Source organism: Siniperca chuatsi, linkage group LG3 (assembly GCF_020085105.1).
Source record: "Siniperca chuatsi isolate FFG_IHB_CAS linkage group LG3, ASM2008510v1, whole genome shotgun sequence".
Classification (NCBI taxonomy): domain Eukaryota; kingdom Metazoa; phylum Chordata; class Actinopteri; order Centrarchiformes; family Sinipercidae; genus Siniperca; species Siniperca chuatsi.
This window is the reverse complement of record NC_058044.1, coordinates 8,231,920-8,246,567: the sequence shown is the minus strand read 5'-3', so window position 1 is coordinate 8,246,567 and position 14,648 is coordinate 8,231,920. Positions and strand designations below refer to the sequence as shown.

The 14,648-nt window shown below is 40.4% G+C and overlaps 1 protein-coding gene across 4 annotated transcripts in view; it reads left to right on the top strand.

Moving 5' to 3' along the window:
- The window catches only part of LOC122874048 (protein sidekick-1-like), a 221,951-nt gene that overhangs the window by 175,102 nt on the left and 32,201 nt on the right, over nt 1-14,648 (top strand). For all 4 annotated transcript variants that reach the window (XM_044191554.1, XM_044191553.1, XM_044191551.1 and 1 more), the window contains 7 exons: nt 507-628; nt 725-837; nt 2,768-2,918; nt 5,346-5,586; nt 8,747-8,862; nt 11,643-11,829; nt 12,780-12,878. In XM_044191554.1, coding sequence (XP_044047489.1) covers nt 507-628; nt 725-837; nt 2,768-2,918; nt 5,346-5,586; nt 8,747-8,862; nt 11,643-11,829; nt 12,780-12,878 — 1,029 coding nt within the window. The remainder of the gene's footprint in view (nt 1-506; nt 629-724; nt 838-2,767; nt 2,919-5,345; nt 5,587-8,746; nt 8,863-11,642; nt 11,830-12,779; nt 12,879-14,648) is intronic.

Genomic DNA, 14,648 nt, shown 5'->3' with positions numbered 1-14,648 from the left:
TTGCAAGTGTATTAAGAGATACGCTATGTTACAGTTTTGACCACATTTCTTAACTTTTGGCATTGTACATATTTTTATGTACAATGCCAAAAGTCTTTATAAAAACATTATTTGTTGTTTGTCATTTCTTTTGATCCATCCCTTTGAAATAATTTACCATGCTGTGATGCTACAGTCCTTTTCTGCTTGAACAAAGCACTAATTTTTGCAAATAAATACTTATTGCACCTAGTTGCTGCAGCGCCAGCAAGCAGAGGCGGTTTTATTTCAAAGAATTTGTAACTCACCATTGAAACATCACAAATGCAGTACACAGACTTCTTTTCTTTTCATAAATAACATGTTTATGAGTGCAACAATCCCGCAGGATTTGGGCAATAAATATTTTGTAAGAATACATAAAATTAAGTGGGGAAAAGTGACCTTCCAGTATTGGCTGCATGATAGTAAAATTAGTTCTTTGTATCTTTGAGTAAAGCAGTATTCTATCTGTTTTATATCTGCAGAACTTCCTGGTGCACCGTCTAACTTAGTCATCTCCAACATCAGCCCTCGGACAGCAACACTTCGGTTCCGCCCTGGTCCTGATGGCAAGACCGCCATATCACGATGGATAGTAGAAGGCCAAGTGCGTGTGTTTGTGTTTGTGCATGTGTACTTTTATGGTCCCTGCTAAATCTGAAACACAGCAGGAGGAAAACTATTATATATCCCTCTTTAACAGGTGGTGAAGGAGGATGGAAAGGATGAGGCGTGGCGAGTTGTCTACCAGAAAGACAATCAGCCAGATGCAGATATGCTGGAGATCCCCGACCTCACTCCATTCACCCAGTACAGGTGAGCAGCAAACACACGCCGCCTACACAAGAACATAGTCAAGTGCTACCACATACATACACTCACACACATCTCACTCTCCACCAGTTTCTGCAGTATTGCAAGACTCAGGTGAAGTTAGATAAATCACACAGACACACAGAGAGACAGTTCCATCTGAGACTTTTCTGTTTGTCAGCACCTTCACAGCTGCTGCATGCAGATCCTTATTACCCTCCTGCAACTAGCTAGAGGGAAGGAGAGGGGAGGAGAGGGATGCGGGCAGGAGAGAAGAAAGGTGATGAGAAAGCGGGAAGGGCAGCAGAGAGCATTAAAGAGGAGAAGAGACAAAGGGATAAGAGACAAGGAGAATAGGAAATAGAAGAAAGAGGAGTGTCTGTAATCCCTGCTCAAGGGCCGTGGGGAACCTGCAGTTTATAAACGCGATCTATCGTCACTCTGAACAGCAGCATCTCTTCCTCCTCTTTCTCTCTCTTTCTCTATCAATCTCTCCATCTATTTATGTGTCTATCTCATCCTCTTGCTTTCTGTATCTCCACCTTCATCTGTAATGGGATTGCGGTGTGTGTGTGTGTGTGTGTGTGTGTGTGTGTGTGTGTGCGCACGTTCCACACTCACAGGGATTATGTTGTCACAGGCGACACCACTGGGACATTAGATGAAGTGATGCACTTGTCTGTGTTTCTTATCAACCGCTTTAAGTCCCTCTTTACACCCTGCTCTCTATCTCCCTATACAGAGATGAGAAATCATAGATGTAGTCTCTCACACGCACTCTGCATGCTCACACATTTTATCACTCACACCCACACTGAAGCAGGGCTGCATTTAGAAGTAACAAAAGTAACAAATGCTCCCTCTCTCATGGCTGTGTGTGTGTGGGTGTCAACAGGTCTGTACACTTATATGTCTTTTTCTGACTGAGTGTTTGGCATCTTCACATAACTTAATATGTCAATGGCCTTTTCAGAAATCCTCTGGTGGAGAGTTAGAGCCGAATGATGCCATTGAGTAGAATATGTTTTAGTTGTGAAGCGAATAACACAAATATCCCAAACTCCCTTACTAGAAGTAAACACAAAAGTAGATTTTCTTCACTCTCTTCACACTCACTTACTGTGAAGTCTGGTTGGCTTGTTGACATGTCCTGTGATATTTTGATTGTGTGCATTACACTATGGATCATTTGTCAGGTGATCTCTACGATATTTTTTGTATGATAAACAGCTGTATGCTGATAAAGGCTGTATGAATCCATCGCTTAGATTTTGCCACCACTTCTACAGTAAAACTGCCTAATCAATTGAAAATATTAGACACCCACCTTTCACCTTTGAAAACTGTCCAACTTGAGGTCCATTTGTTATGAACTGACCGCCGCCATCTTAGTTTTTTGGAGCCAACTTTCATGAACTGAAAACACACTGTGAAAGGGTCAAAGGTCAAAAACAAGTTCACGGCTAGTTAAATGTACACAGTGCAGTGGATACGCTGCGCAGGATGTCGCTTCTATCCTGATTTATAGGTCGCCGTAGTAGCGACTTGTCAATCACAAGGTAGCCACGCCCTAAAATATACCCTGCTTTAATGGGACCGTAATTTACAAAGTGAACATCATGCTGTATTGAAGAAGACTATAAACTCATTAGGAAAGTGTTAAGTGAGGTAATAAATCAAGTGAGAAGTAGGGTCATTTTCTCATAGACTTCTATACAATCTGACTTCTTTTTGCAACCAGTGGAGTCGCCCCCTGCTGGCCATTAGAAATAATGCAGGTTTAAGGCACTTCTGCATTGGCTGCTTAGTCAAGCTCCAAAAACATTGAATCCTACATTACGTTATTTTTTCAAACATTATACACCTGTTTTCACAGGCTGAGTGGTACTCCTCATGACAAATAAACTAAACTTGTGCTCTCTGTTCTCACCAGGTTCAGGATGCGGCAGGTGAACATTGTCGGCTCCAGTCCCATGAGCGCCCCCTCCAGGCTGATTCAAACCCTACAGGATGCCCCTGACACACACCCCTCTAACCTCACCCTGCTGTCTGCCACACAGACCAGCCTGTGCTTCAACTGGGAGGTACTGAAACACACAGATACACGCTTAACTCTGTAACACATTAAAATCTTACTCTGACTCTTTACAATCATTAAAACTTTGCTAGTTTGACAGATGGGGATTTTCTTTGTGTTTCTTTGCTCTGCATCTGTGTATTTGCTCTTGTTTTTTATCTGTGCATGTGTGAATATGTGTGTGCGTGTGCACTCACCAATAGCAGGGCTGAACAGGTTGAGTGGTTGACAGTCTATAATCAGTGTCTCTCCTTCTTATCAGTGCTAACACTAATCTGTCACATTTCCCATTCACCGCGCGGACTGCTAGCAGCACAAACTGCAATGTAATTTTCTCCTTACTGTCTTTTCTTTTTTGCTCTTGTTCCTGCACTTCGTCCTTTTCTCTTTCCCTCCCTCTCTCTTTTACTCCCCCTTCCCCTCTTCTATTATAACATAAATGGAGAGCAGAGTATTTTCCATTTAAGAGTTGGAATGAGAAAAAGAGCCTGTCAAATCAGACACAGACACTGAGGCGGTATGGGCTACCTGTGCAGCATGCTAATGGGATTTTACCTGCATGTAAGCACCCAACCTGAGCTATGCTAGGTTTTCTGCTGTAATGGAACCATCACAATGGTTTTAGCTAAGGCTATTATTCTAAGCTGCATATTAAGGGTAATAAAGCTAATGTGACATTCTGTATTATGACTCCTAAATGCTAAGCTGAGCTAAATCACTGGGGTATTTAAAATGGCTGGGTGTCTCACTTCCTTATCTGCTGCGCAGCACAGAGCAACCACTGTACAATGTTGGTTACAGTTTTATGTGGAATGATATACTGTGAGCAAAATGAATTTCTTACTTACATGATTTTAGGGAACTGAATAATAGGTGGCTGTAGCTATAATGCATGACATGGTGGTTCACAGGCAGAGTAGACAGGATGAGGTGACAGAGAAAAAGTATAGACAGGAAAAGGAGGGAGGCTGACAGGAAATTAGAGTGGAAGCAGGTAAAGGAGATGAGTGTGAATAAAACAGGGAAAAGGGCATGATAGAGAGAGAAAGATCAGAAGATGGGATGTCAAAGGGGAGAAGACAGTAAAAGGTTTTTAGGATGTACTGTTGAGTTTGACACTGTCACATAAATAACCATATTCTTTAAAGCTGTGCGTATTCACTTGTGAGTGTGTGTTTTTGTGAGCAGTTGTTTGTATCACATTGTGGGGACCTAAACTTGATATTCAACTTATGTTGTCTGGACCCAACGCCATTCTGGGTCTTTTTTGATACTACTTCTAGCGAGCACCGAAGTTCAAAACTTTCTACACATAGTGGCTTTAACCATTTATTTTAGGGTTTTAAGACCCTTAAAAAAAGAAGGTGGCGTCACATATTTCAAACATTTTCATTATACATTTACATGTTATACAAGCTACACCCATGCACTCCTGAGTTTTTGAGTATTCAATTAATAACAAATAATGTTTTTTTTCCTGAACTTTTAACTGCAATTGTTGCTTATTTAGTTATGAATATTTAATGTTATAGAGAAATACAGGGGTTTTGTTCTTAGGTATGTATGTGTGTGAGAGTATCTGTCTGAGCACGGTCCAATCTTTGTGCATTTGATATGTGTGCATGTGCATGTATCTGAAGCATATAATATACAGTAAATGTGCTGTATGTGTGTTTTTGTTTTTGTGTTGTATGCATTGTATTATAATTGTTTTACCAAATGCATGAGTGCTCCTCTAAAGACTTGAAGTCATTTTAACTCCATGCTGGTGATGAGGAACTGTGTCACGTTGTTTCATAGAGCAACAAGGTTCTGTGTGTTAACCAAATTATCATTTTATTAATCACAGTTTTACCAAAATTGGTTTCTCGTTCAATCATCCTTTCAGCTCTTTCTCTATATGGATAGTTCTCCCATCAATCAGAGTCAAAATTAATTAATTTCACCAAGTGCAGTAACGGCACAGGGTGGCCATGTGCTGACACATTATAAGATATTTGCACAGTTCACACTGGCCCTCATTTATTAAGCTATTGTGGAATAAAGTGCACAATATTAAAAAAATCTGCCTCGGAAATTATCCTAAAAATAGCATAGACATCTTCTAAGCAGACAAAAGTTTACTTTGCCCCTGTCCTCACCAGGTTCAGGATGCGGCAGGTGAACAATGTCAGTGAACATGACCTTATACAGTATATATATTTATATATGTATATATAGCCTTTAATATACACTGTTTTGTCTGTAAAGTATGGCCATAATGACAATAAATTAAACTCACTACAAAAAACAATGCAAAACTGAAGAACTGTACCAGTGTTTTATTTTTTCTATAGCCACATGTGCGCACGTAGAACAAGAATAATATACAGCAAAACACCTCTCTCTAATCTGCTCTTTTTTCTTTCTCCTCTCACTCTTTGTTCCCCTCCAGCCTCTTCCAGAGTCCGAGTACAACAGCAGTCCAGAGACTGTGGGATACCGGCTGCGTGTGTGGAGGACAGACGGCCAGGGGGAGGACAGGACTGAGGATGTGGAGGGAGCAGGGGGGACCAGTGAGGCCACAGTAGAGGGGTTGAATCCCTGGACCCAGTACCAGGTTCAGATACAGGCCTACAACTCCATAGGACCTGGACCATGGAGCAACACTATCGCTGCACACACCGCAGAATCTGGTATGAACACAGACCTCATTCACTCTTTTTTCCTGTTTGTAAGTTTCCAACAGAGCTGTCAGGCCAATATTTTATTAGCAGGGTATCAGAAGACAGATGGATGAGGAATAAAGTGGTCCGATTACCTCCCTGAGTCTCCTCTCGTCCTGCCACCTCTCTCTGCCCTCTACACTCTCCCTCTATATCAGTGAGGGGAAGACTGACGGAGAGAGGGAGAGGGAGGGGGAAATGATTGAGATAAAATCGAAGATTGGTTTCAGAGAGTAAAGTAGCACCGACCTGGGTGTGCATGCGTGGATGTGTGTGTGTGTGTGCACCTGCGTACCTATCCAACAGTGGACCTTGGCGTCGTTAGACATTCACCAACAATGGACGAGCGAGCCAACAGGGGCGTTTTGGAGGTCCACTGTTGGTCATGCTTTAAATAATGCTAAAATCGTGTCTAAGACCCTCTGGTGAATTTATTTTAATTTTGTCCAAGAGGTATGTGAGTGTTAAAGTTCATACTCAGCACTGCCCCTGGGGTGTTTGACTGGTTATATTTATTTTTTCACTCTTTATGACTCTTTATTTAAACTTGTACTGGGATAACGTTTTTCAAGCAAGTAATGTTTGTGTGTGTGTGTGTCTACACAAATAGTACATGAGATCAGCAAAGTGAACAAGAACTTTGAGCTGCTAGTGGAAAAATACTAGCAAAAAACAGAACTATATTTAAAATATATTGAAAATTAAGTGTATTTTTACAAACAATTATATTGTGGAAAACGTTTTTTTTTGTTTGTTATTTATTTCTGTTTTTCGTGTAACACAAGTGCAAACCCTGAGAACACATTTTACCTGTGAGACTTCTGCTCACAAGAAATCTGCTCTTGAGTCGGCTCATTAACTGTGGTAGAATATGCAGAGGTACAAAACTTTTAACTCTATGATCAGTAAAAATTCACATGTAAAGGGACACACCAGGTTGGTCACCTGCTGTATGTCATAAAAATGGAAGCAGAGGGAGTCATATTGGACAGTGTGATGTTCAATCAGCAGCAGTTCAGGAGCGTCTCTAGTCCCATCCAGGAAGTCTATCCTCCAAATTCACCTTCTTCACCCACTTCTATGACAGTTTTTTCAGCGTGGCAATGAAAAGTCACAAACACAAATTTATGTCAGATCACAATTACACAAGAGGTCAAAAGGCCACATAGGTCATAGACTTGACCTTTGATGACATCACTGCAATCATGTTGGATTTGTTACACAAATGTTTTTGATCCACATTATCTGAGCGTGAATATTTGGTGTGATATGGATGAAAATCAATAGCCTGATGTAAATATATGGAAAATATTTTATATTTATTATCAGTTTTGTTTATCAGTGATAAGTGACTGCAGGTGCGTTTTTTATTTTTGCTGTCTTTAATGAGGTTGTTTTTTGTTACACCATTTTCTTTGTAGAAACAATAATGGGATTTTGTTGATTGAATGATTGTTTTGGTGTTTGTCTCACTTTTCTCAGAACTGCGGGTCACATCTCTAAAGTCAGGATAATTGAGAAAAAGCCTTACTTTAGTTTATGTATAATTAAATAATGTGGAAATAAAACTAGAAATATTCAATGTAATTGGATTAAGGAGTCATTAGGAGGGCATATATTTCTGTAATGGAGCTTCATTGATTTTGATATCACATGCAGTGAATTTAATCCTGGCAGGAGCACATATCTGTTTTCCAGTAATAATTACAACCCTGATTACCTAGTGTTTTGCTGTACATAATATAGGGTTGCTGCATTGCCTTGCATTTTCATCAACTCAGCATACAATTTCTCCTGAGTCCTGTGTGACAAAGAAGTAACAAATAGTTTGCTAAGCTGGTAGATGCCACTCCTTAACACCAAGATCCATTCATATTTTGGAACCCAGATGATCAAGGAAAACTAATATTTCAAGAGGAAGACCCCACATTATTTTCTAATGGGCTGTTTCATTGTCAGATACAGGTCTGCATTCTGCTTTGGTTAGTCTGAATTTATTGTGTAGTGGAGTATGTGATTTAACACTATCACCATACCTGGTCCTTTCGTATTTTAAAAACATAATAGGCACTCAAAAAGGGCCATTTGGGAAGTTTGCAGCTGTCCCTTTCAGAGATAATCTGATGAGCCCACTCACGATGAACGTGATTTTTCTGTAAAAGATCCTTGTCTATCACATAATCGCCTCTTGTAGTTTGCCACTGGCTAAACTGGCATCTATAATGATGAGTTCAGTTACAAAGGAGCAGGACGAATATTTCATTACCCACCCCTTAATTTAAGATTAATCACAGTAGTTGAAGGACAACTACCCAAATTGTAAGAAAGGTTCAGCCATATACAAGTCTCCCCTTCACAAGCAAACAAGGATGTGGATGCAACCAGTGGGCACAAAACAACAGGTACAGTCTCAAGACAGCACATCTGTGGAGATTTGCAGCATTTGAAATGATGGAACTTGTTGAAAACATTTTTTGTGACCAGACCATAGAACCTAACAAACTGATGTGCTCCTCATTATATTAGGTTTACTACAAATTGCAGCAGTTTGTTTTAAGATTGATGCACATTACAGAAAAGAACGTCCACACTGTACAGAGTGACTGGAGTCCCCTGTACGCTGCTAAACAATAACAAATGGTCCCTATTAGATAGCATGGAGCAATATTCACACTCTAGCATGGATGAAGGACAGAAAAAGACACAAGCAGAAGCTGAGTTTTGCAGTTGTGATATAATTTTCATTTAATTCATGCTAAATTGAAGTGGTTGTGATTATTTTCAGAATATTTGTGTCACAGGGTTAAAAAAAAGTTAAATTATTAATTTTTGAAAGACATTAAGAAAGTTATTGTATCTATTCATATTGCTTTTCAGTCTGTGTTCACCACAGACAGTTACACCGCAGGCTATGTAGGTCCCCTCTTTGATAGGTAGACATAAGCTAGGGTTGCAAGTATCCTCTATCCTCAATTTTTAAAAGAAAATTTAAATAGCATTTTTGTACTTAATGAAAAAATACCATAAATACCAAAATGACTGGAAATAGTGGTCCATGCATGGTCAGTGTAGAATTATAGTCCACTGTTGGTAATGAAGGTGTGATGGTGTGTGTGTGTGTGTTCTCTAGTTCCATCAGGATCTCCGGTGAATGTGACTGCTGAGACTGTGAGTTCCACCAGGATCCTGCTCACATGGTCTGCTCTCCCTCTGGCACAGAAGAATGGAGTCATACTGGGATATAAGGTGTATAAAACACACACACACACACACACACACACACACAATCCCACCCTGGCATTCTCACTTGACCCCCTCAGCCCATTATCACTTTCTCCAACACCTTCACACACACTCTCACACACACAGATGCACACAAAAAGATAAGACAAATATGACGTAATATCATGTAATTGCTCCAGTTTGTTCTTCCTACATTACTGCTTTTCAAAGCACTCGGCTACAGTAAGTACATTTGGGGGCGTGTATGTAATTTTATGCACATGAGAGAGGCTTTAATGTTTAATACTCTTTCATAAAACAACAGCTTGTGTCATGTTGTAGTAGAAACAATGGCTGGATTATTCATTTGTGAAAAATGGACAATAATCCATAAAGCCTGATGGTTTTGAAAAGTGCTTTGTTTATTTGAAATTTAAAGCAAAAACTGCAGTTTAGGCAAGAGAAGGTGATTTGTTAAGTATACATGCATGATGTGAATATGCTTTGGAGATTCTGCATTAGTATTTAAGTCTAGACTTGCGACCCACTTAAGCAACATAGCCTACAGTCTATCCATGTCTGCCAAATGAGAGCTCATCCTTTTCTGGTATTTCCAAACTGAGTCGGAGAAGTCTGTCTTGCTGGAACCCACCGTTGGTGAAGTTGTTGACATACTCTGAAGTGCAAGTTTCTAAGAAAAAAAAGGATAATACTGTTGATGGTGAAGTGCAAAGTGTACTCATTATTGCCTGAGTGCACCACTTACTGGCAGTCACATCCCTTCTTTTACACTCAACAGGGTTCTACCTGCTTTTTGCGGGCTCCCACGCACACCCTCCAGGGGTTTATTATAATGTACTCCACTTCCTTGTTTGATTTTAAAATAAAGAGAAGACACGTACCAGTTGTCTGTATTTTTGCAACATTTCTCTTCTTGTTCAGTGGCATGTACTATATGTAGGGCCCCTCGTCATCCGTAGAAAGGAAAATTTAACAAAGAGAAAGAACATGCAAAATATTTTTGCTAATATATAAGTGCCATTAAGTACAGCTCTTAATCACCACCCAAACAAAACATAGCAGAACAAAGCATTAAAAGGGAGGAAATTTATCCACAATTGCGTGGACATGGTTGTGTTATAAATACATAAATCTACACAAGAAAACAGGCTGTGACTGTGTGATATAAACCAGTCCCATCCAGTGTTTTAAAAATGTGGTGTAAAATTCAGGTCATATCATCCACCATGCCCAAAGCACATCACACTTCCCATCTGTGTGTTTTTTTGTGCCCTCCTGAGGATCACACAGAGCAGTATGCCTACCATGTTAATAGATGGGAAGTGGCTGCCAGCAGCAGCTCTTCAACACCTTCCATCCCCTAGTAGATGCTGAATAGGCCTCCTGCCTCCTGCCACACACTGCTGCTGACTATTTCTGTTTTTAGACACTTAAGAGCTGACATTTTCCTTCAAAATGGTTTTAACTGTAGCAGGGAGTTCGTGAACATGAAAAAATGGAGAGAGAATAACAAGAAAGAGCAATTCTTGACACATACTTCTGTTGCCAGTGAAAGTGCAGTGTGTGCTGATTTGTTTTTTTAGATGGTGTAATTTTATTTTCAGGATCAGTTTCAGTAGCTGTTTCAGTTAAAGGATAAGTCTGGTGATATTCTATATTTTTCTCATTGTCAACAAATCTCATGAAAAGACCAAAACTAACAGGTGTTGCTCCTGTATCCAAAGCCTGATATGGCCTATTCCTCTGTGCCACAGTCCTCCATTGTTGTCAAAAATACATTAATAAGCCACAGCATTACACTGGCTGACATGTTCCTTCATCATGATATAGTATGTTGTGGCATACGTGTGATTTGTGATTTTGGGCTATATGAAATAAAATGACTTGACTAGGATCAACATTGCACTGTATTTTGAGTCTGTTCCACATACACCACTCTAATGCTGTAAATACTCGCTAGAACACCAAATCTGCAGCTGAAAATAGACACTTTTGATACCTAATGTTTGAATAACATTTGCTAAAAACTTCAGTGCCCAGCTGTTAAAGGAAATTTCTTTGCTTTTTTATTTTTTTATGAAATGATATATTTGTCAGCTTTTAAACTTGCAACAACTGATTTTTGGGGGCAGCAGTAACAAGTTAACGCAACACTGGAGTTAAGTTATAAACATAACACTGACATACTATAACCTTATGAAGTTTTTAGAGAACAGTTGCTTGCTGTGGCCTAAAACAACGCTGTGACAGTGGTGACAGTGAACCAAAACAGTAAAGACGTGGGCCAGACAGCTAAACAATGAGCTGAAAGTTGCTATAAAGCGACACACAGCTGAGGAGAACTGCAGGAGTCAGGAGATAATTATCGGTGGGTTCATCACTACAAGCAACACCTTTCACTCACAAGTGGTCCTGTGATCCATTGTTAATATTAAAATATTGATTATAGCAGTTTTAAAGATTTACTGATCTGAGGTAGGAAGTAACAGGCTTGGGACTGAGTGCTACAGACAGGTTGCAAAAGTCTAAAAGTATTAAGAGAATTGGTTTTGGTCTTTTAATGGTATTTGTTGACAATCACAAAAATATAGAACATCACCAACCTTATCCTCTAAAGCCACCAAAGCTGTAAATGAAGGAAAAAGCAGACAAACGGCGCTTACAGAGCTGACAGAGTATAAACTGCTGGATCTAACTCCAGATATTTGTTACATTTTTATTTATATTTGTGATTGTGATCACATGCGTGACATGTATGCCTGTTTCTGTGTGTCTGTGTCCAGGTGTTGTACAGCGAGAAGGACTCAGAAGGTCCCCCCAGTGTTCAGGTGGCAGAAGGCGAGGGGAGCGTGTCACTGCTCCTCGGGGTTCTCCAAAAATACACGGTGTACGTGCTGCAGGTGCTGGCGTACACACGATTGGGTGACGGTCCACCCAGCAACCCCATACTGCTCAGAACCAAAGAAGATGGTAGGATCTCGCGCTCTCTCTCTCTCTCTCTCTCTCTCTCTCGGTCTGATCACTGACCTTTCTGTCCAGCAGTTTGTTCAACACTTTTGCCTTCTTCTCACCTCTGTAGCTGTTTTTCACCTCTTTACACCTCTGCTGTCAGCACAGCCAGCAGCCTCTTTCCCCCACTTCACTGATCATCCACTGGATTGAGCTCACCCCTCAGACCCCCTCCACAACCCAGACATGGAGAACATATTGTGTATGTGTGTGTATTTGTGTGTCATGTGTGCAGATCTCTTCAGATGCAACCATGGCAGTCTTTTCAGGATGCCAGCAACCCGGCCTGGTCTTTTTGAATAATAAAACACACAGACACTCAAAAATACACACACAGAAAGACTCGCATGCACACACACACACACACACACACACACACTCATCTATCAAATAGTGTCACGTTTGAAAAGTTTTTCTCATTTCAGGATGAAACAAGAACGGGGATATCAATTCCCGGCAATGTATAATGAACCTCCATCCCGTCTGTCTGTCATTCACACACATACACATACTGTACACACACACACAGATACACACGCACACACATACTCACGTTAACATGTATTTAGCGATGTGGAACGTGTACTTTTATCAGGAACAAAGACATTTAACAAAGAAAATTACATTTTCCATTTTGTGTCTTGTAGAAGTGCCTCTTAAAAATGTATAAGACGCTCACTCTATATACAGTATGTGTGTGTGGGGAGAGCATATGCACATACATCTGCGAGCCTTGGTACTGTCATACTAACTTATTAGAATATTAGAAATTAGAATAAGTGTTTGAAGTTAAGATATTCTCTTTCTCATACCAATATTGAAGGAGTCCTTTTGTGCTTCTTTCTGCTGCTCTTTGTATATATTATTAGTTTCATTCTGCTGCCAACTCCCTTCTCTATTTTTCTCTCCAGTCCCAGGCCCCCCTGTCAGGATGGTGTTTCCAGAAGTTCGACTGTCATCAGTTAGGGTGGTTTGGCAGCCACCCACAAACCCCAATGGCATCATATTAGGTACAAAAACAAACAAACACACACATACGAGAAAGCAGATATTTGAGAGCAACATTGAAATCATAATCCAGTGTTTTACGCTTCTAGTGACAATAGATTTATTTTCAATTGCTGAAGGACAGAGCTCGTCCTATAGAGGGAATGAGTTCGCAGTATGTGCACACACAGAACACATACACACACACATACCGCTGTGATCTTTCAAGGGAAAGAAGGAAGTATAAGCCGTAAAATGGAAAAGAGCTGATTCTATTTTTGGCTTTCAAACAAGGGTCAGCTTTCTCCTCTCTACTCTCCACTTCAGTGTAGGTGTTTATGTACGTGTGTGTGTGTGTGTGTGTGTGTGTGTGTGTGTGTGTGTGTGTGTGAGAATGTATGTGCGTATGTGTCAGTGATCAAGCATGTACCCGGGAAAAGGGCTATTATAACTGCTGAAGCAAGACACCTTTCTTAATGCATACATAGCCTCATATATAAATACACAGATTCACACATATCACTTGTTTCTGAAACTGCAAATCACAACGTGCGGAGTGAGTCAGAAAGAACAGATTAATGAAGAGGAAGATAGGCGTGTTAGAGCCGAGAGGAATGTGAGAGCTGCTGAGCTGGAAACAGAGAGAACAGAAGGGGAGAGACGGCAGAGAGGAGATGTATGGAGGTGAGAGGAGAGACAGGTGTGTGTGTGTGTGTGTGTGTGTGTGTGTGTGTGTGTGTGGACGTTGCACAAGGGGGAGAGAGGAGTAGTGTTTGTCCTCTCAGTAGGGGAGGGAGTCGAGCAGGACAGTGTGAGTGATGTGTGACTGTATTGTAAGGGGGGGGACATTTAATGTGACACCAGTCAGTGACAGCAGGATGAGTGGGAGGGCAAATCTCTCTCTGTGGATCACATAGACACACACAAAAATGTAGTCCTGCTGTGTCCTTGCTGAGTATGTGGTGTGTGTGTGTGGAGACTGTGTGGGTGTCTGTGTGTGTTTATGCAGATACAAATAACTGTAATGCACCGGGTTTCTTTAGTGCTCATGACTGCACCATTTCTCCTTGGGTTCACAGAAGGTGGGCAGAGGAGAAACAAAAGGTGCACAATCTAATTTGGCACAAGGCAGTGAGGCGTCTGTGTTTTCACACGACCTCTCGATTAATATAATACACCCACGCACATCAACATCCCAGTGGCAAATACAAGCTGCATCCCAATTCCATACTACATACTAATTATAATCAAGTTTTGAGTGTGAAGTGTGTTCATACACTAAAGTCACAAAATTAACTACTCAAAAAAAGTCAGTATGCATACTAAAACTGCTTGAATTTTGAGTGTGCTATTGATGTATACTGCTCTTTCACAATCCAGTGCTCAAAGGAAGGAGCTGCTCACAGCTGCTGCAACACTTTGCCTCTTTGTTTAATTGTTTAATTGGCAGTGGCATTTTGCAGTTTGATGCCTGTCACCTCATGTATTGCATCCACTACCTGTATACCTGTAAACTGTATACCACACAGATGTTTGTATACTATCTGCAAAAATAGTATACTATAACAAATACTATATTAGTTGTACATACTGTATGGAAAAAGTACACTGATGGTGGTGGCGTTGGCTCATAGAACATCTGTTGTGGTGTGCACACTTAAACACAGAAATCCAAAAGCCGTTCCAACAATGTATTAGTCTGGCAATTTAATCAGGGACGGATTGATGATTATTTTCTATATACGAGAAGGAAAACATTAAGAAAATATCACAAATAAGAACAACAGCAGTAA